Source organism: Lutjanus erythropterus, chromosome 3 (assembly GCF_056507025.1).
Source record: "Lutjanus erythropterus isolate fLutEry1 chromosome 3, fLutEry1.hap2, whole genome shotgun sequence".
Classification (NCBI taxonomy): domain Eukaryota; kingdom Metazoa; phylum Chordata; class Actinopteri; order Lutjaniformes; family Lutjanidae; genus Lutjanus; species Lutjanus erythropterus.
In genome coordinates this window covers 29055819-29079393 of record NC_139319.1, presented here as the reverse complement: position 1 = coordinate 29079393, position 23575 = coordinate 29055819, and the positions used below count along the sequence as shown (strand labels likewise).

The window sequence follows — 23575 nt, the reverse complement described above, 5'->3', positions numbered from 1 at the left end:
TACAGGGGCAGCTCCCTGATGCCAAAAATGAAACATGCACGTCCTAATAAGATGTGTCAATACACGAATGCTGCATCGATTTGTTTCCAAATCAAGTTCAGCTGAACCAATGCACTCGCATCTTACACATTAAAGTCTGATGCATCGGATGCATGAGTGAATCGTTACACCCCTATTAGTTGGGTTTCAGTGTGTTTAAATGTGTTCACATACACTATACAGTGAGAATTAAATCCACCAAATCATGTCTGCTTGATTTGGTGGATTTGCTCTACTCTGCTCTACTCACTGACAGTGAGTAGAGCAGATACACAGGAGTCATTAAATACAATCAGTGACATGAAATGAGCAACATAATGCAACAGCTGGAAGGAGAAGCATATAGAGAAATATGAAGACAGGTAGATGGCAGAGTGGCTGATTTGAATAGGCAGGAGAAGCTGCTTAAGGTGTGTGCATGTTTTTTGTGTGTGAGTGTGTAGCACTATTCTTGCTGAGTGGAGACAGTAGAGACACTACTATAGCCCCCCTGCTAATTTATATTATGAAAGGGCTATATACACAAGCTGTACAAAATGCCTTTGAGTGAGAAACTTAATCCATCATAGAATTTTAATTCAATCTTTATGTAGCGAGGATTATAGTATTTCCAAGGGGGCACAATGAATAATCTCACTCGCTGCTGAAAAACACTGAAATGGAGAGAATATAAATGTTATTGATCCTAGAGGGGAAATGTGGTCATCACAGCGGCAAAGAATAGAGGTGTAGGCTGCCGAGAATTGGATATTTTAAGTGAGAATGTGATAAAGGATCTAAATTAAAGTAAAAAGGGGCTTAAAGATAAAATACCTACCATTGTAACAAAACCATTCTCAGCAACAGCTAAAGCAAAATTTGTTCTAAGATGGCTATTTAGGTACTGGAAGATTTATCTGCAATAAAAAGGAATTTGAAAAACTGTATTTTATTTCTTGCTGTATCTGTTACCTTCCAAGCTCCGGGTTTAATTGAGAATGGGAGGCTGGAAAAAAAAACAGCATCTCCTCAAATACAGACACAATAAGGAGGGAAAGTGAGGGAAAGGCCTCAGATGTTCAAGCCCAAGGGCTTATCTGAGGAAAGGAAAAGGTTCATGGAGCGTTGCGCACAGAAACATTATGCACAGAGATGACACAATTGGCTATTCAGTATCACAAAGGGCTGCGTCTAGTCTAGATGATGTATTTCTATCTCAACCTTCAGTGGTGTTCCACCCCTCTGAACAGGCCCCTGTTTGTGGGGGCAGATGTCAGTCAGTCAGCCGCCTGGGGAACAGGACCACCACTCAGTAGGCAGCCCTGCATATGGCCTGACTGTAAAAAAGACAGTAGAAATGACTTAAATAGGGCCGAGGAGAGGCCTGGTTTTCGATTGAACTGGTGCTTGGAGCAGTGTTTCATTTCACAGACAGACACATTACAGAGACTCCAATCAGATCAAACCTTTGGGTGCAAAGCTTGGCTTGTGGGTCTCTGCTATGTGATATCTGAACCATTTTCTGCATGTCCCTTAATCTGATAAGGTTGTTTTTATGCCTCTGTGTCGGCAGCAGTCGTGGCTGGAGGTATTATGTTGTTGGGTTGTCCGTACATTTGTACGTTTGTCCCATTCTTCTGAAAATATCTCATCAACACCCTGATGGAATTTCTTCAAATTTGGTGGAAAGATGATCTGATTGGATTTTGGTGGTCAAAGGCAGTGACATAAATGAAAGATGAACAACACATCTCCATTTCCTCCCACTGTAGAAAACTGAAGCTAAAATACGTGCACTGCCATCTTGTGCTGGTGATGTCACTGGGAGGTGGAACTTGCGCAGCAGTGATCGGCGTTGCAGCTACACTTTCGAGTTCCCGCCCACCCGGCCTCAATCGCAAGCAGGACTCAGCTGTCAATCATGGCCATTACATCATCAAAGAATTGATTGAAAACCAAACTGATCAGAAAAATGAACACATCACCATGATAAGAACTACCTAAAATGACAGAAACCATCTTTGGGCAAAATTTATTTGACCTGATGTTTTTAGCTTATGTCCCACCTATTAACATTGGGGAGGCAGGATTTATGACCTGTACTGCAGTCCAGGTCAAAGGTCAAGCTCACCGTGACCTCATGTCCATCCCATTCTTGTGAACACAATATTTCAAGACTGCCTCGATGGAATTTCTTCAAATTCACAAACGTCCACTTGGACTCAAGGATGAACTGATAAGAATTTGGAAGTTAAAAGGTTACGATCACTTTGACCTCTCAAAACATGTTTAACTAAAGAGTTAATGTGCTAGTAAAATAGAATAAAACTATAAAATGACAACATTTTCTATCCAAAAGGTCAAAGGTCAACTTCACTGTGACATCAAAATCAAAATCAGTCCTCTGTACTCCTCTGTAAAAATCCTGTATCTAATTCAGGACAGCATGTTTCTCACTGGAAATTATTCACTATTATAACATTCATGTCAATATAGTGACAACCTCAGTTTTGCCAAAAACACACTTTGACCTTTTAATTCAGTTCCTTCAAATCTTCAGTATACATGTGAGTCTGTACGAACATGGATGTAAACTGTAACTTCACTGGTTCACAGAGGCATACAACCCTAAGGCAGTGTTTCTAGTTTCCATCTGCAAACAGTAATTTATGAGGACAGACTATGTTGAATATGGTGACAGGACTTTGAATTGTGAACTTTGAGTGCCACTGGTCATCGAAGGAAAGGCAAACAGAGCAGAGAAACAAAGAATATGGGTTCCTTCATACTCAAGACATGAAAACATCCACCCCCACCAGCCTGGAGATACCACTGTCAATCAACACAGCGCACAATTACAATCAAATGTGCTATCTATGGGACATGTGACCCTTGGTCTATTTTTACAGCACTGACTCTCCAGGGAAAAGAAATGTGTGTATACATTCTCTCACATCAAAGCCTGGGCCATACTATCCTGTGCTATGTCTTTGTGGTATGTCTGTTAAGCTACCTAGCATATCTTGATAATGCACAGCAGCATGGCTTTTTTTTCCTACCCCTCTGCTTTTGTGTAAACATGAGGGCCAAATATTGGTCAGATAAAGATAGCCTCTGTTCATTGTTATTCCATTGCTTCATGGAAAGCTTTACTGTACACAAAGACAGGAATGGTAGCCTCTAGAAAAAATCTGTTTACAGTAAACATGAAGACACAAGGAAATTTGTTTTGTCATCTGCAGATATGTGGAGGGTAAATCGCTCCAAAATCTTAATTCATCTAAAAATACCTGATCATGTTATGGCTTTCAAAACAAAAGAAAAGAAAGAAAAATGATCACAAATGTCAATAGTTTGATTAAAGATTGTGCCAAAACATGTAAAACAGACCTGATTAAAAATGATTGTCATTTTGTCCCAGTGATGTCACAGTATAGAAATTACTGATTAAAAACTTGATTATATTCAATATAATTTTCTATACCACAGATGGTTGTAATAGACACCAGTTCACATATCACAATATTTTAACCTCAATATTGGTATTTATCAATATTGAAGGGATGCTTTTTGTGCTTTTACTAAATATTAACACAAAAAATATTTTTTTTAATAAATAATCAGCAGTAATGTGGATATAGTGACTAATTGGACAAATAATATAACAGTTAGAACCGTCTGCTAAGTCTATCCAAGATCTAAGACTATATCCAGTTTCATACCACAATACCAATATTGCCAAGACCTACCCCCAAGTTATGTACCATGTAAGTACTGTATATTATCCAAAATATTAAAGCTATTAAAGCTTAGTTCAACCTGGTTCATTATCTGAATCTGATTGAAAGTAAATGGAAAAAGTAAGCTGCCCAGAATGGCCATCATGATTTTTTGGACAGCCATGGGAAGCTTGCAGAGCTTGCCCTGATATATGCTGTTTTACCTCATTTCCCTGAACCTCTATGATGGAGGTGGCATATGTGAAGTTAGCATGAGTCATAGAAACAAAGATATTTATGGGAAATTGCCAGGTTGAAACAAACTAGAATTATCCTATAAAATTCTATTTCCTTTTTTTCTGGGAGTTGGATGAAAAGATCAATCCTACTCTGTCTGCATGCTAAATACAACCAGCAGCCAGTTAGCTTAGTTGAGCATAAATACTGGGAAAACAGGGAAACGGGCAGTCTGGCTACGCCAAAGGTAACAAAATCAGCCTTCAAGCACCTCTAAAACTTAGTGATTAACATGTAATATTTTGTAGTTTTATGGAGTGTTATGTGTTCTGCTCTTTCCTGGCTGGAAGCAATAATTTGCAGGAGTCCTAACTGTACCTGGCCAAGAAGAATTCATAGATATAACCTTATCTTATTGTTTGATATACCCTTTAAACCATTTTCCATTTCAGTTTATATTAATCGGTTCATTAAATTAGGCCCCCCAAGGGTCTGGGTCCCTGGAGCAGTTGCCTTTTTTTGCCAGGTTGGTAATTCATCTGTGCATCTCATGCCTCTTGAACCATCTTACCTAGCAGCTGCACTCCGCGGGTCAGACCGTAAACATCAATGAGGGCCCAGAGGGGCTCAGCTGTGCGGACTCCACTGAAGAACAGCATGGGACTGGACTCATTAATGCGGTAGAAGACTCTGCCCTTCTTGTCAACCCAAAAAGCAATGATGTTGCCCTCATTGGCAAACTCCTCAGGCAGGGCCTTGGCCCAGAAGCCACTCTGGGACACCAGGTCAGGGCAGGCGTACTTAGGCAGGTTGTCTGGGTTTATCCTGGAGGGGTCTTTGGAGGTGAAGCCCAGACGTAGAGCCCCACTCCAGCAACACTGCTTTTTAGTAATCTGAGGATAAGAGAGACAAATGTGGCTTTATGGGGATTATTTTGAAAATATCTGATTATTGATTAAGATAAAAACAGTACAATAGTTTGATGGTTTAAATGTTCCCAGACTTTTAGGAGCTCAAGTGCTCCACTCTGAAGTAAGATACCTTGAGGCGGACTTGCTCATACAGTGCGATGGGCCTGTTACAGAAGGTGATGGCGTTGCAGAAACTGGCCTGCCTCTTGACTGTCTTCTGGGCGAGGTCCATGACGATTTGGGATCCCTTGGCGTTTGGATGGAAAAGAAGTGGGCTGATGGGATGGGGGCCACCGATAGTGCCACACTGGATAGGCAGGCACCTCTTGGGTTTGTGGTGACATCGGTGCGATGTGGATGGGAATGGGCCGCCGAGGGAATCTGAGGAAAAGCACAGAGAGAAAGATGAGCTTTACTGTGAAACAAAAATATCCTAATTAGGAGCAGGAGGTTAGGTTTAGTCACTGTAATTAGTGTCTAATGTTTTTGTTTTAAATCTGATGAAATGTTTTGCATCACAGAAAATTTCATCAGATATTATCAAGCAAAGATAAGCAAAAAGCTCTTGTATATGGGCTCTTTGTTGATTATTTGTGAGCAACAGAATAATAAGCTAATCAGCCATAATCACATTGGGGCCTGCAGGGTGAAAAGCAAATCTCCATGCAGGTCAAGACTGAAACACATGTCCAAGACTGAAATTATGTTCTTCAGTTATGCACATACTGAACTGTTCCCAAAGAAGATGGTCCATGTTGACTGTGAGCCATTCGGTTGGGCAGCTGTCACCACAAGTCTTGAGAAGACGCCATGTGCGAGCTGGCAGTATTATGCAGTTTCAACATATTACATACCACATACATATTGAAGAGAGAGTTCAGATTATTTGTAGTGAGTTTCTACCAGGTACTTATTGATAGTAGCCCCTAGACTGGAGAAGCAGAAATGAGTCTCAGACCAAGAAACTAAGCAACTTACCACTGTGGCCAGGGTCAGCTTCAAAATGTATTTTAGCCAACTAAAATAAGGCCAATCAAAACAACCCCAAGTATCACTCTCTCCAGAGCAACCACACACCTTTGGCAAAATAAGTAGTTTTATCTCGCAGAACATGGGAGTTGCTGGTTCAGCGCTGCCTCGATTGGTTTGTTTCTTTGTGTTATCGTGTGGCTTTGGTGTTTTAAAAGGTTAGTTTGGATTCACCGAAGTCACACAATAACACAACGAACAGATCAATTCAGTGGTGAACCAGCAACTCCTGTGTTCTATGAGGTAAAAATTGCTGATTTCATCAATGGAGTCTGGGTTCCCATTGGAAAGGGCTGTCTGTAACCCAGGTGAAGCTGTGAAAATATTCTAAATATAGAGTGCAATTAAAATTATATTGTTTTAGGTGAATCTTTTTGTGGTGGCTAAAATATGTTTTGCTGCTGATCTTGTCCATAGCAGTACATTGCTTACCTTGTATGCTGGTACCCCTTTCTGCTTCTGAAAACTTGGGGGTGTGCCGACCACCATACACTGACCATGAATAAATATTTCACAAACTCCTCTTAAAATAAACTGAACTATCTCTTTAATAACACAATCCATTAATTGACTAAAGTGAGATGGAGACAATTATTCTTGTGTTAAAAACAGTAGACCAATGAACGTCAACCAGCCAAAGAATCCCATCACAACGTCCTGACAACACTAAACATTACATGTCACACTGTCATGTGCTTCATCCCAAAACCCCAGCAGTTCTATGGCTTCTTGCCAAGTATCAAGAAGACTTGCAGAGGAAGGCTCGATCGGCTTGATAATTAGATGCATGGGCAGTAAATGTGTCTGAGTGGAGTCTTGGTGAGAGTGCCTGAAGGGGTATGACCACAGCACTTGAGCAGCTACTAGAAACAACATGCACTGGAGCAATTTCACAGATTTTCCAGCGCTAGGAACTGCCAGATTAAAATAGCTAAATTAGTATTCTGCAGATGAAGTGAGCTGAATGGCTTCGACAGAGAATCCTAAAAAGTTTCATCGTCTGATACGCCTTCAGTATCATTATTTTAAGATATTTAATGATTTCCAGAAGTTTCACTATTTGTGTTTGAACATTTTGGTATTCTGTGGTGAAGTGGTTTAATTTCTTTTTTGCCACCCACTTTCTCTAAACTTGTCTGGGCTACGTGAGTTTCAAAGATCTCACCTGGATATTTTGTATCCAGCAGGGTTTTATTTGTAGGCCCAGAGAGAAATAATGCTTGAAACAACAATAGTGATTGCAGGTTGAGAGATGGAGTCCTGTTCCTGACTCAAAGCACTACATGTCTCCCAGCTGTGTTGCATTATGGACTATTCAAACTACTGTCAGTGTAGAAAGTGGTGTATCTGTCTCTTTTTTGATTGATCGCTCCCCATATGAGTAACAGGCTGGAAAGAAACCCCATCTCTTCAAATCTGAGGCATTGATATGTCCGCATAAACATCAGCAAAACCTGATATTTACCCTGATGTATCAGTTACTTGATGTTTTTCTCCAATCAAACTTTTCAATACCAAATGTTTGGCCATTTATCTATGGGAATAAGAAATGATTGGCAATTAACAGTATAAAAAGCTGAAAAGATATGCAATGACCCTACTTGAAACTGGATGCAATGCACAGTTCTACAACTTTCAGAAAAGCTGCCAGTGTGTGTACCATCGTCATCACAACAACTCTCTGTACTTCAGCTCTAACTTCAGGCTTTTTTGCAGCTAGATATAATTTGTAGTGTCTGAAAATATGAATGAGCACAGTGATAATGAGTTGCTGCTGCAGTTGCATTTCTAGCTTTGATTATTCACAGTATTGTCACATTACAAAACATTATTAGTCTGTGCAATATGCATAAGGAAGAATAAGCACGTACAAATCCTGTGACAGTTTTGTGAATCAAGGGTTCCCTTCTAGGCACAACCAAGAGACACAGTGCGCAGCAGCGGGCGATCAGGCGAAGCAGTGCTGGTAGCAGAAATCCCATGAATCAGAGAAATAAATGTTTGTGACTGTTTCACAGCAGTTATGTTCTCAGCAAAAATACACACCCCAGACCACTGCGCAAAGCCTGATTCTGTCTGAATGTAGCCTAAAGCCTTGTTTCATACAGACAAGGCTGTCCCTCAATCACAGTGATGACGTGATCATCTCTGTCCTCTGTCCAAAACTCTGCCATTACTGACAGTTTACTGACTTGTCTGTGAGCTGATCTGAGCTCTAGAACCAACTGACTTAAGTCGAGCTGAGAATGCTGCAACTTTTCTCTGCAATGTTCTAAAATGGTTTTGTCTCGTTGCAAAGCTTCGGTCTGAACTTGAAGAGTTCTTTAGAGAGTACTGAAGTTTCATTCCACCTCATTGCAAATGCTCGGTCACAAAATAAATGGCTATAATTGAAAATGTCAAAGGAAAATTATAGATAATATTCAGTTGATGGTGCTTTGGACTCACTCTATACCCACTGTCATGTTCACGGCCGTTTGAAAAACAAACAGATGAAAGCTAACACGGTGGCAGCAGCAGATGTCCTGTGGAGTCCTGATAAGACTGTTCAGCTAGTCCTAAAAAACAGCACGCTTTGAGTTCCCTCTCTTTCTTTGTCTACCTCTTCTTTCTCTCGTCTGTGTTTATCTAGTAATGACCCTTCCAGTTTTTCACCCTGTGAGCGTGTCTACCGTTCAATCTGGCCCCAACCTAATAGCATCGTTGAGGCCTTTTGTCTTAGGCAGAGCCACAGGAGAGCAGTTGTTGAATGTGGTGCACATGGTCCTGGGCAGATTGAGCTGAATGCATTACCGAGGCTCTGAAGAGACGCAGCTGCTGTCGAGAGAAACGGGCTGTGTGTGAATTCATGTTCCTTAGCAACCCCTCGTATCTAAAGGTCTTGATCACTGCACTCTTTCACTCTGCGGCTATCAGCTAGGATACAACAGATGCCCTTTGTTTACTCAGACACAACAAAATGATATTTATAGTCTCGGATACTTGCTTTTTGAAACTGAGCTTGTGTGCACTTTTCATTTGAGTCCATTCAAACAAAGAAGAATATCAGTTTACAGGGCAAAACGTGTCTTTTTAAAAGCTCCGTTTTTACCAGAAATCTTGCCTAACACATCCTTAAAGACTCAACAGCTTTGAATGTCCAGCTGTATTTGTATTTGCAAGTCAAAAGGAGGATATGCTGAGTCATACCCTGTAACAAAGGGGTCAACTACTGAGCACCTACACCGGATTAAATGGTCTTTAAGTGTCTTTACGTGCTTTGTGACACTTTGACCCTTCCTGCTATCCAAATTAACATGTACAGGAAAAGGAGGAGTGCAGTTTCTATGTTTGATCCCATTATACTTGCAGTAAAAACAACCTTAATGTTTCACTCTAACAGCACTGTTAACCTTATTTCCAAGAGCAGCAGGAAGTCGTGTCAGCAAAAAATGGTCTGATCAACCAACAGTATGACACCTAACTAGCATTTAGGCAGCTAAAGAGCCAAATAATTCCTCAAGGAGTAGGTGAAGAGCAAAACACGACTAATAAAAGAAAGAATATTGGACTTACAATTATCAGAAATATACATACATTCATATTCAGGCTAAAACTGCTTTGTGAGCACATAGAAGGTGTTATGTACAGCAGTCTGTTCTCTCTCCCTCTCTCTCTCTCTCTGTCAGTCTTGTCTCCCTGCCTGCTGTGCACCTGAGTGCAGTCAGCACTCAGGTAGAGAGAGGAGGAGGGGATAAGAGGGACAGAGAGGCACATGGCACACACGGACAGCAGCACAGGTGGAACAGCACACTCCCCAAGCATGTTCTTACCTCCATGCACATTTGGGTGCTGAGGTTTTGTTGTTTTAGTTTGTTGTGTTAGTTTGGGCTGAAGATTGCTGGTAGTTTAGTTTCTGTTTTAGGTAGTTTAGGGGGGGATGCTGGGAGTGATGGCCCACTGCGTGGTTGGCCTGGCGTCTTCCTTCCTTTTGTTCTTGTTTGGCTGGGCTCTCCTAATTCTGCTGTTTAGCTACAAAATGTTGCAGAATGCCCGTTGCTCCTGTGGCCCATTATTTGAAAATCCCAATAGTATGCAAATGCCCCACTGGACCAAAACCCCATTTATCCAACTGCCTGTTATCCTGAAAACAAAAGCCCAAAGCTCCAAAACTCCATTGCTCTTCACCCTTGCTTCCAGTTTCACCTGAGTGTCCGTCACTGTATTGCAGCAAAAAAATCCTTTTGGCCCAAAAACATTTATCCCATAAACCATCTTTATAAAAGAGATGTCTGTAAAACTGCTGACAGAACACCTTGAACTGCAAACAAGTTAAATCTCTCTTTCGATTATGAATCTTTGATTCATGAAGGTTCTCGTAGGTGGTCCCAGTGCAAGAAACATTACTGCGCATACTCAATGAGCTGCATGGCCTGAAAGTAAACCTGGAAGCTTTTTTGTTGTATGCACCAAGCGAGCAATTCCTTGCACAGTAGGTGCCATCTTTGTATGTGACATGCTGTGTATAATACATCCATGTTTTGATGTTCAAACATCAGGTGCTCTTCATCAGGTGACCTCCTCCACCTTTGGTGTTATTGTAAAAATAATAAACACGTGATGAATGTTTTGTCACAGTTTGGTTAGGTTTAAGAACCAAAAATACTTGGTTAGGTTTAGGAAAAGATTATAGCTGAGGTGGAGGAGAAAATGATTGTTGTAAGAAAAGAATGTTTCTAAATGTAGCACTTAAATCAGTTCAGCAGATGAAGTTGTTGTACTTGCATGTGTCTTGCCATTTTTGGGTTGCATCCTTATGGTTGAATGAACTTACTGTAAGTCACTTTGAATAAAAGCATCAGCTAAAGCAATGCATTGTAATGTAATGTGATGAGATCCTTTCAAGTCCTCCCTTAGAGGAGAATAAACAGATGAGCCTTCAAATGAGATTTCCTGGTTTGCATTTTATCTTCTCATAGGTACCCTGCCTAGCAACACGCCAACACAACCCCATATGGTGTTTTGTCTGAGGCTATAGTCTGTCTGAAGATAGCCCACGAGTATGTGACAGCAGGTTTTTATGAGACAACTACTTCTACTTATTAAGAGTCACTGTTTACTCTTATATCCCATGTTGCCGTTTTAAGTTTTTAGACAGACCAAAGCAGCCTTGAGCCTAACGGCCAATGCCAGTCCTCCAATTACCTCAGCAACACAAATCCGGGGATCCTCAGAACCCAAGATGTGGACCCTTGATGTAAAAGACTTGAAAATGGCTCATTAGCATCAATCTGACAGCTGCCTCTTAAATACCTCTGTTTGTGCACACAGCTTTATGTGTGTGTTATCCGAGAAAAAAAAGCAGTTTTAACAGCCTCACAGGAGCCATTTTGCCAAAGGTCAAGGATGTCTTATTATGAATAAACAGAAAGTGAAAAGCTTGTATTCCTCTGCCCTGGAGTGTAGAGGTCTTTATCCCACTAATAACAACACACACACACACACACACACACACACACACACACACACACACACACACACACACACACACACACACACACACACACACACACACGACAGCTTCAATCCCTCATCACAATACCCAAGCTTGTATGCAGCTAATACCTGTCATACACCAGTGAACATCTCTGTGGAGCAGTGAGCTAATCTCTCACCAGTTCATTTGGCCGGTGACTGTGAGTGAGAGGTGAGCTGTGTGTGTGTATATATCAATGTGCATGTTTTTTATCTAGCTGTTACTCACTGACCATCAGGTAAGTTGTTTACCATCCAAATATATTACAGGTGGGAGAAAACTATTCAAATATTGGGTCACTATTTTGTAGGCAAATGACTTCATGGTTCCGGGGAACAACTGTAACAGCTATTCTCCAAATTAAATGTTCTCATAAGGTAACAATTAGGCTGTAGTACATGAAATTAGGTTGAATATTATTTGCAAATAATTCATGCTTGGTATTTTTGAAATGTGAGCCAAAAAGTCTCACAAAGGTCTCAAAGTCTGAGACTGAATGTACTGTAACAATTACAGGGTGTACTGAGTTGTAAAAGAACGGTGAACATCATATGGATGGTATGGACCCAGATCTTCCTCTTATATGTAACCACTGATCGATGCCTAATGTTAGCAACATGGAAACATGATGAGTCTCCGGCATTCAGTCACAACAGCAGCAGTGCTTATGAAGCTCAGGTAGCCCACATACCGACCCATCCCCTGTACCTGTTGCTATGTTAAGCTCAGCTTAACACTCATCCTAGGAGACTTAGAGAAAACACAGGCACATGTAAACATGCCGGTGTGTGGATCTGTGATAGTCTCTTACCATAAATGTTGAAAGTCCCACTCTAGTGTATTTTGGCATTATTTATAATATTTCATATTTCCCTGACAGTGTTGTTTGTCAAATGGGTTATGATGAATAATTTAAATTTGGGCTCAGTGTTAAAAAATTAAGCTGTTGTTAAACCGGAGCCATGATGTATTACAGTAGTAGAGACTGTGAGTCATACGTCACCCTCCAAACTTGTGCTTCATCCCCAGCTAACAGTGCAAATAGAGGGTAACATTAGTGGCATGAACCAGAGAGTGCTATCTAAACTTCAGTGATTATGCCACCCTGGCCCATAGTGGTGGAATCCAGGAGCACACTGTGAGCGAAGCGAGGGAGGGAGGGCAGCGGTGACCTAACCGGTGGGACATACACAGTTGACTAGCCAAGAGACATGTGAAGGAGGCTGGGGAAGATGGACACCAGTTGCTGCTGTTCCCTCTCTCGCCTTACCTATGAAGGGGAAAGAGACAGCCATCCCCTGCAGGTGGGATGCCTCCCGTGATCAGCAGACCTCCATCTCGCTGGGGTCCTGATTTTCAAGAAAGGGAAGTGAGAAAAATCCTCCCGCTCATGACTTAATGTTAGAGTGACCGCTTGTGGATGCATGCTAATATCCATGTTATGGCTACCCACCGTGATGATGCTGACCAATCCAGTTACCATGGTAATGCATTACATCCAACTGCTAACCACACCCCCATTCTCTGTTTGAGGAAGAACCTAAAAACATCAGTTAACACTGAGTGGAGTGGGAGTTTAAATCATCTGGGAATATGAAATCATGCAGACAAGTACTGGGTGTAACATAAAATAACTCTTACATGTTTGCATTTGGAAGAGAACATGTATTGCACAGATGTAGCCATTAGTGTAAATTACTGCTATAATTTAGATCAATCAGCAAAACGATCTTGTAAGAAAACATATTTAGCATTATTCTCATGTTCTGTGGACTGTCATGCTATCACACTAATGTTGTTTTCTTGGAATAACTACAATTAGTACCTGTTCAGGCAAGAGGCACAAGTTTCCTCTTTTACAAAGGTTACCGCTGTAAAATGTTACTGTTCCTGCTCAAGTTTTTTATTTGATATTGTTCTCCGTAGATCTCTTGACAGTGTCATTTACAACACTGCCAAACAAGCCTGGAGGGTGATGACAAACAACATCTTAATGATGTTTACATAGCAGTGTCTGGATGATGTATTCAATCCCACTGACTCATGACAAAATGGCATTTTGGCCTGATGTAACACCAACTGTGAAATGAATCACGCAATAATAGCGACTATTAATCACACACATTATCATTTAGGCTTAGATGCTTAAAAATACAACGCAGGCAAGATGTTTGTCTATACTCTATGCACTAGCAGAGGCTCACGGTTTGTGTATGGTGTCTTTTACAGTGGCGTTCACAGGGTATTATATTGCCTGTTCTTACTGATCTCCAAAGTTCATTGTATGTGTGTTTATACATGTGTGACAGATGCTACAGGCTCAGTGTGTGAAACCCAATAGGCTATGTGTGACTCAATGACAGGGAAACTACTACTGTGTAGCTGTAGCTGCTGTTCTACCTGGGGACACTCATTACAGACTCATTTCTCATTATGTTGGTGGTAACCGACAAGGGCTTAATGTGCTGCTAGGCAACATCATGATAAATCTATTGGTTCAGTGTTGATGCAATGATAGATGGCTTGTGCCTATGGTAATGTCGCACAGCAGGGGGTTTCCATAATGATGCCAGTCACAGCAGCATCAGGTGACCCTGTAATTTAAAACTACCTGCTGTAGATTAGCTGTTATTTGGTGACAGCTCTTTGCCTTATGAAAGCCTAGGTTACAATATACGCAAAATAACGATGACCTGTGTTTTTATTCTCCTTCATTCATTTATCCTGACATAAGCTTGTTTCCATCCAAATATTTTGCAAAATTTAACTAAAGTAAATCAGCAAAAGAAAACATGAATGAATGTTTGTTTCTGTCTAGCACTCTTATGTGATTATTAGGAATTGATTCATCAAGATAAGCAGCACGTGATGCCAATTCTCCAATCCAAAAGTCAATACATCAGTGCAAAAGTAGAGGGATCAATAAGAAGATAAGAAGACAAATCATTAAAAGAGCACTAGTCAAACCTCACACATATATATATGTATATATATACTGACTTAAAGTTTTTCATGACAATGGAAATAGTACACAGATTTAAAAGTGTTTTTAAGACTTACAACAAGTACCCTGGAAGTGCAATAGGCTTTCAAGCCAATTTGATATAGTGGTCAAACTGCGTAATAACAACATCACGTTATGCTGACATTGTGAACAAAGTGGCTGTAAAATGGTGGAAACATTTTTTTGAGTGTCTGAACCCCCCTGAAATGACATGATATTCCCCCATGAAATTTGGTCCAATAACATTTGGAAAGTCTAGAAGAGCCGCATCATTTAATCCTTTAATCCCCATTCAAGTTAGCGGAGGAATAAACTGGAAATTAGCCAACTTGGCCCATGGAAGTCCTCTGTGTGCATGCTCTATAGGCTACTACAGCCATGTTTGTGGTTATGTTGTCCTGGTTAGTGTCATAACAAAGCCTCTAAAACAATGTCAACTCCACATAAAAAAATGGCATAACTGACTGAATGACACTTAAAGGAGAAATCTGTTATATATTTACTGTAATGAATCATAAAATGACTATAATGTCATTACAGATGAAGGAAACCTGCAAAGTTGATCAGCTTACATTGTAGGACTCGTCATTGCTTCTCATTGTCAAATAACAACGTTGCGCTCAGCCTGCGCTCTTGCAGTGTTCCTGCAGCCTGCCAGAGCTACTCTGAGTCTCACTTCAACCATAGATTGTATACACTAAATAGAATTTCAGCCTATTTAATATACTGTCTGCGGTTCCAACTCACTGTTTGGACTGCAGTTCTCATTTTTGGACACACAGTTATTACATATTTCTCCTTTAATGGCAACAATCATGAACATTCATAAAGACTCCTTTATTGGGCAACTTAGTAGCTCACTTGGTAGAGCGTGAGCCCCATGAACTGAAGGCTGTGCTCATCGCAGCGGCCCTGGTTCATTTCATCTCTTTGCTGCATGCCACCCCCTCTCTTTTTTCCCCCCAACTATCTTCACCTGTCTTATCGAATGAAGGCAAAAGGCAAAAAAAGGGTATATTAAGTAAAAGAATCCTTCAGGTGTCATGTCAGTCTTATGCACATTCTTACAAAAAAAAGTTTTACCAACATAAAATCTGATTATGAGCAGTAGGAACTAACTAGCCTTTACTATCCTCTAGTTCCCACCCTGGGCTTACCTACTGTAGAGACACTCTGCTATCAATAATTCACACTGCGACGACCTGGCAATGAAAGGTGAGACGGCGGAGATGATGAAGTCCGGCTGACGTCACCCACTACGGCCCACTAGTCTTCCCGCTGTTACCACATTCTCTTCATGAGCAGGATTACACAACAGTGATCAATAAGTAATAATATTGCAAGGCCACATACAATGGAGCACAATGTAATCCAATGATGCTTCTTTGGCAGTGAAAGAGAGCAGGCTGGTGTAGAGGCGTAATGATATGCAGTATGTATTGACTGAAAGCAGGCAAGATGCTATTCAGCACTGGCTGGAAGTCATTATGTGGGCGCTGCCTTGAAGGTGACCTGTCGTGAGGATGTGGATGAAAGGGCCGGCTGCACACACACACAGCTACACACACACACACACACACACACACACACACACACACACACACACACACACACACACACACACACACACACACATAATTTTGCCCTCGAACATGCGACCTTAAGTCAGAAGTATAGTCAGAATTGTATGGATGACACTGACACACACTCTTGACAATACCACCTGACCCTGAGACATGTGTCTGTCTCTCCATAGCAACTTTCCAGGCCTGATCAGAGCTCTGCCTTTCTAGACCTTTTCCTCGTACACGGCTGGTCCCATAGGAGAACTCTTTTTGCTTCTTGGTAGAACCTCTTATGAAGGTTTCACTTTGAACCCTTTCAGAGGGTTCTACTAGCTAGAACCATTTGTGAAAGGTTTTACCCAGAACGTCCAAGGAGAGGTTTTAGTGAAACCATCTGTGGTGTAATGGTTCTACCCAGAACCCTCTCTGGGAGTTCCATCCAGAACCTTTTGACCTTTTAAGGATGTGAACAAGAACCCAGCCAAGGGGTTCTACCGGAAACCTTTTTATATTCCAAAGGTTTTACCTAGAGCACATGTGAGAACCTTATTATGTTTCAAGGGTTTTATCTAGAACCCACCCAGGGTGTGCTGCCACGAACCATTTATATTCCAAGGGTTTTATCTTAAACACATTCAGGGAGTTCTACTGAGAACATTTAAACTGTAAGGGCTTTATCTAGAACCCACCCAGGGGTTCTACAAAGAACCTTTAAACTGTTTTATCTAGAACCCACCCAGGGGGTTCTTCCAAGAGCCCTTTTATTATGTTATAGGGAACTGTTGACAGACTCTTCATGAAAGAGTTCTTCAAGGATTTAAACAATCAGGAACAAAACGGACATCAGCCCTTCAAGAGGAATGATTTTGGAACCCTTATTTCTAAGAGTATACATATAAGTAGAAAGAAAGAAAGAGCAGATAGAAGAAAAGAAATATTTTTTAATGGCAGCCAGTAACTTGCATGCTCTATTAACTATCCATTGCCTTTCTTCGGCATTCAATAACCTGGGGCTTATCCCATGACATCTCACTGAGATCTCATTTGATTCTAGGAAGTTAAGAAACTTGACTTTGTTATAATACATTTCTTCAGCTCAGTCTGCATTGCATTCAGATACTGAATCCAATACACATCGAATGCAGCCAGACGCTCCGTCGAATCAGCCTGTGCAGCCTCAGACACTGGCCCACTTTCAGTCAATCGGGAGCACAGAAGTGGAGCTCCCACACACTCGGCAGACTCAATTATGCAACCAACTCAGTGAGCGCTGTTTGGATGTGCTCTGGTGCTTCACACCTGAGAACAACAGCCTGCAGAGGTGCAACTTTAGAAAGCATAATCTGTTCCTCTATAAGTCGCACCTTTCTCATACCTACATGTTTCTGCATGATTTTTTTCAAGTTTTAGTTATTTTCCGTCTGCATTTCCTGAAAACACAAGTATGGAGGAAAACATCACTCCAACGATTCAGATATGATACTGTGGTTCAGCTCCAGAAAGAAGCAGCAGAATCAAATGCTTTCTATCAATGGCAGTGGGTCACCATAGCAACGCTTGGGCTTTAATATTAAATTCAGTTTCTCTTCTTCCCACTCTTCCCATTCACTTATAAACAGAACTTTTCAAAATGTAAGTTAGCAGTGATTATCAGACAGCTTTACAGAATATTTAATTCTGATTGGTCTATTAATGTGGTCAGCAGCCTGTTGTTTATGAATAACCGCAGCAGGCATGGTTATGAATAACTGGCTGTTGCTACGGATGTTTCATTTCCAGTCATATCTCTCTGCAGGGAGAAATCAGGTCAGTTTTGTTTGTTTGATAATCAGGTCATTCAGTATCAATGGAACTGAACCATATTTTTATAGTTTCACTACACTTTGAGAACAATTGTTTTAGTAGTGGGTACATGTTGAGCAGGCGTGTTACTTTTAATGTTGATATAATCGATTCTAATAATATACTCTTTTGGTCTAATCAATTTCTGAATCACTATACTGAGTCACATTATTGATTTTTTTTTCAAAATTAGTCATGTGATAAGCAGGATAAAGTACAGAAAGCTTCTTGCTTTGCAAAATATGTTGCAATAATAACCAGATTACTGTGAATTTTGCTGAAGGAACTTAATGGTACAGTGTGTAAGATTTACAGGGATTTAATGGAAGAATCTGGCACAAATGGAATATAAAATCCATAAGTATGTTTACATTAGTCTATAATTACCTGACCATAAGAATAGTTGTGTTTTCATTACCTTAGAAAGAGATGCTTTTATCTACAGAGGGCGTGGGTCGATGGATTTTAGCATGTTGAATTGCCATGTTTCTACAGTAGTTCAGAATGGACAAAACCAAACACTCTTGGTAGAACCTTTTTGGGTTCTTCATGACTTTCACGGCCACCATACGTTCCCCTTCATGGTTGGAAGGCGACAGTGACACAATGTATTTGCAAGGTCACTAAATCCTACACACTGGTCCTTTAAAATGAGCCAAATATTGAATGTCAATTGAGTCATGAATGAAGTTCAAGCAATGTATATGGATTGATGTGTACAATATATCAATGTCACAATACGAATAAGAATGTTGACAGTATTACACTGATGGAAAAATCATTGTCATGTGACAACAGGGACATTACTAGGAGAAGGTCTAAGAAATGTTTTATGCTTTCTTTCGTATATAATGTCAGATGTTCATATTAAATGCGATCAATGTTTCAAATAATGAAAGATGTAAAAGTAATCCCTGCATGCAAAAAGCTCAGGTTACAGACTGTTCTAAATACAACCTTTCCAATGTTTTTCTAACTTTGATGATGAGTTACCATCAACTGATCACAGAGATTTTAATGGCCCTATGCCTGAGACACAGAACATGAAGTACAGGGACACAACCATCCACCCTATCAGTCTATCTATTTATACCAAGGTGATTTACAGTGACTTCGACCAGAACTCTGACTTAGGTCATATTTTATGGAGAAAATATTTTTTGGTTCTCCCTCTGATGTCCTCAGGCTGGTCTGCTTCGATTTTGTGATTTTCTGAGTTTCCTGATGGACAAATAGCTTTACTTGCTGCAAAAGTAACCTCTAACTAGCTGATACATGCTGTTGTGTACAATGTTGAGCACACCGGCAATATGATGAGGCAGTGCAGCTCCTAGTAGGCTTGTGGAAGCTGGCCAGCCTAAAGAAAGTGGGCTTTTAGGGAAGGGTGCCTTAAAGAGATTAAGCTAAAGTGACTTGTTTCAGACAAAGGATGAGCTGAGACTGGAAATAGGCATAATAGGTCCCCTTTAACAAGGAGAAAGACCATCACTGGGATAAGCTGCCAATAAAGCAAGGTAATAGACTTTTATAGAAGCAGACATTTTGGCTTGTCATAGCAGGAGAGAGTTGGTGTGATTAATAACATTAATTAATGAGTCCATTCCATTTAAACTGTCTTAGCCATATCAGTGAGAAGGGCTGCACAATTAATCAATATATTATTGAAATTTCAATATGGCAAAGTGCAATATCCAAATTGCAGATGCTGCATTTATTTTCATTAAAAAAAAGTGTGACAAAACAGTCTTACAATGAAATTATAGAGCTAAATCCCCTCTGATGCAGATCATTGTGTGCTGCCACCCAAACTTTTTTCCTAGGACACGTCATGTCCAACCCTACTCTGCTTCTGATTGGCTAGTACTCGTGGGCTTCGTAGGTGGGGTTGACTACGTTTAGGCACGAGGAGTGATAATTGGTTAGGGTTAGGGTAAGAATATCAGGGTAAGTCAGTCAGAGGCAGAGAAGGGTGGGTCATGCATTCACTTCCCCATCCTAGGAAAAAATATGGGCCAAAAAATAAAGTCATCCCTTACACCATGTTTGCCTCATCTTGAATTAATCATGTATTAATGCATTATTCTTATGTAGGACCAGGAATATTTGCAGACTGGACTTGAAAAAAAACGTTAATTTTATAATGGTGGCAGATTATATCTGTTGTGAATCAGCTGTTTCAAGGAACTACTGACCTGCAGACTTCTTGCAAGGTGAGAGAATACTTGTCCAATTTTCATGTGTAGAATAGAATACTTCATAAAATATGCATAATTATGTAGTTGTCTCATCCTATAGTCTGTGGGACCATATTGATAGTGAAATCTGCACCTCTTATTTCATAATGATCCTTACTCCCTTAATTCAAGCAGCACATTTCAGTGGCCCATTTTTTGAGTGAACTATATATGTAAGAGTAGTCTTACATGTCACTGTTTATAACACAAGATGTTTATTCTTTGCTGGATGGGCTGCTTTAAAAAACTTGGGGGTGTAAAGTTACCAGTATAGTACTCCACACAGCGCTACACCACTGTTTTATGCTCTCCACCGTTTGGCACAGTAGGTCAGATCTGAGTCTTGTCAACAAATCACTTCAGAAACAAGGAGACCAGATATCATTCCTCAACATGTCAGGGAAAGATTACAACAGCAAATGTTAGCCTGATCATGAGCAGAAGAGGTTTGAAACTGAAAAACTCACCTGTATAATGTTAATATTTACTTGGTGAGCAAACAGGTAAATTAATCGGGTAATATTTGAATGCACACACCTTAGAAAAAGTAAATCTGTGAGGTGTTTGACCTTGATCCCACAGAGAAGGAGCTATAGCGTCTTCTTCCTGCTGTCTTAGTCTGTCCCTCTTTACCTAATTGGATTAATCTTGGGGCTTTAATTAGAACGATCAGGTGGTCCGAACCTGAAGAAGCTGTAGGAACAGGGACTTAACTCCCACAGGTTTACTATATATCTCAATAATGTGTTAATAATAGTTGTATTAAAACAAAGTCAGTTCAGAATCATACTATCAGCACCACTTATCTCCTGCACTGATATTATATTCTTAAAATGTTTGGTATAAGGCTGCAACCAACAATCATTTTAATTGTTGATGAATCTGTCAGTTATTTTCTGTTATTTATTAATCGACCGTCAACATTTTTGGTGATTAATTTAAAAATTGATTCAGTTGAGCAAAGAGATGACTACTTTTATTGCACAAGAATAAAAAATTATGATGGTTATTTCTGCTTGTCACCACAGGGAATATCAGACATGAAACACAAGGCCTGTAGCTGGCCTGTATTTTACCCATGAACCCACACAGAAGCTACAGTGTTTGACTTCCTGTGGTTAGTAACTGACAGTAAGCCACAAAGTCCCTGCTGGAAGCTCTCATCAACAGACTTGAAAACCTGAGAAAGCCTGCTGTATCACACACAAACACCCCCAGGTCCATTTGTTACGACTGGAAACATCAAACTCTGCCCCGCTTCAGGACCAAATCAAACTACCCAATGCTAGGTGCTTCCTTGTAGCCACAAATCACCATGGCGTGGATGATGAATGCTTCAACCTTATTGTGAGCATACAGAATGCTGTCATAGGAGATCAATGTATTGATTTGGTAAAGCACAGCTGCACACCCTGGCTCTCTCTATTAATGAGGGGAAACCACACCACAGCACAGAGCAGAGGGAAACCCCACAACTTTCCATCCTTCACTGAGACTGACAAGTTGACGCTCCTGAGCTCCTGAGAAATAAACTATTTACAACACTTATGTGGGTCTTCTTTCAGGCGTGAGGATGTGGTAATATCCATTTTGTTGCTTCGCTTTAATCATAAGACAAGTGAGCGCAGCTGCGCGTCTCCAGACCCCATTCTAATTACCGGAGTGACGTAACTGTGACCAATGAATAGGCTGTAGTGGCAATATGGTACCTGATAACACAGCCAGTGCTACAAACACAGCTTATACTCGTAGATTAATTAAATACTCAACCAGTCTTTAGAGCAAAATGGCCCAAACTGGACCAGTAGGCCTAAAAAAAAACACAGCGTAAATATTTATTTCTTACCGTAAAAGGCATTTCGCGTTATCTGGCCACCCATTGCTTTATCCCTGTAGAGTCCGCTTGTCGCCTGTCTAGATTATTCAGATGCTGTCCTCGCACGGTCCGGCGTTCGTGACATGATTGCCCGTTCGCATCTAAAAGGCAGCCTATCGCTTCTTTCCTCCTCCGAATAGATGCAAACACTAGACACAGAGACCCACACCTCCTCCTTGTGAGCGTAGGGATCCGTGAAGGCAACTCCCCCCCATTCACTGAGCGCTCTCTCCGCCTCGGGTCCCACTCACTCACACTGGCATTTACATAAAAGGTGGAGACTGGATGAGCGTTTTTTAACGCTGTCACTGCCGCGCCGAGCTTATTTATGGAGCATGAGGTGAGGAAGTGACCGGGAAGAATAAACACAGTGTTAGCCTTTGTACTGCAAACATGCGTTGACCTGTATTTAATTTTAGCCTTTTATAGGTTTGGCCACGGCAGGTGATTAAATAAATATATGAATGAGATTATTCCTACATACAGTTCCACATGTTGTTTAAAAAATAAAATAGGCTGCTTGCAAAAATTCTTACTGAAATGCTATTTAGAGGCCTAAAAATGTCCATGAGGTTTGTTTTAGTAGGTCTGAAACCTTGGTACAAAAGCAAAACTAGAAACACAGGTAATATTACAGTGTGGACACTACCAGCATTAATATCCCATAATGCAATTCACCATATTCACATGGCAGCCATTTTTCTCACGTCACAGTCACTGTGGGAAGCTCAAATGTTGTTATCTAAAGGATACGGTCAAAATCCAAAGGGACACGGGGCCATATGTCAAGGTTAAAAAACATATTTGATTACTACTACTGTTAGACAACAGCTAACTTGCATTCTAGTGGATACAGTAGGAAAGGTGTAGGCCTGAATTAATTCTGACATAGCAAAGTAAGAATTTATTTACACCTTTCCTATCGTATCGTGTAATACTATCATTGTCATCAGCTATGAAGTTAGCTGTTGTCTAATGGTAGCCGACTGAATATCAAATATGTTGTTTTATCTTGAAATGTGGCCCCATGTCCCTCTGGATTTTCACCCGTCTTTTCAGTTGCTGATCAATCAGGAGTTGGTGACATAACAGTTTGTCAGATTTAATGACTTCCAGCCGAAAGCACAGCACTACACAGTTTTTTTTATGACAGCATTTGAGCTTCCCACCTTAAATGTGACATCAGAGGAAAATGGCTGCCATGTGAATATGGTGAATGCTACAGCATACTAGACAAGGCAGACAGCAACAAAGGCAGATATAGCATAATGTCGATGACGCTTCAATTTAAATGTAAAGTTTCATTTTGCTAGATGGAATACATTTTTTCTTAAATTAGTTAATTGGTGGCACAGGTTACCATGGTTACACGTCTGCAACAAGCAAGGAATGAGGACAAAAGTATGTTGAACACATTTTGGGTATGTAGTGCACAGTGCGTGATTTCGGATACAGCGATAGATACAAGATACACGTCTGAGGCTAAGTATGGATCCAAAACCTCCCTGAGCAAGTTGTCACATTCTTTACTCTCAGCACTCACTCTTTCACCTTACATACTTCCTTATGTGCCTCAGGCCCCTGGCAGACAGACTGGGTGACCCCTCAAGAGTCAGGCCACTGAC

At 40.7% G+C, this 23575-nt stretch overlaps 1 protein-coding gene across 1 annotated transcript in view; it reads right to left on the bottom strand.

Moving 5' to 3' along the window:
* Positions 1-22191, bottom strand: part of neurl1aa (neuralized E3 ubiquitin protein ligase 1Aa) — a 56222-nt gene extending 34031 nt beyond the window's left edge. The window contains exons 1-3 of the mRNA XM_084715691.1: positions 21921-22191; positions 5016-5266; positions 4546-4867 (exon numbers count right to left, since the gene is read on the bottom strand). Coding sequence (XP_084571817.1) covers positions 4546-4867; positions 5016-5266; positions 21921-21954 — 607 coding nt within the window. The 5' untranslated portion in view covers positions 21955-22191. The remainder of the gene's footprint in view (positions 1-4545; positions 4868-5015; positions 5267-21920) is intronic.
* Positions 22192-23575: the final 1384 nt, after the last annotated feature.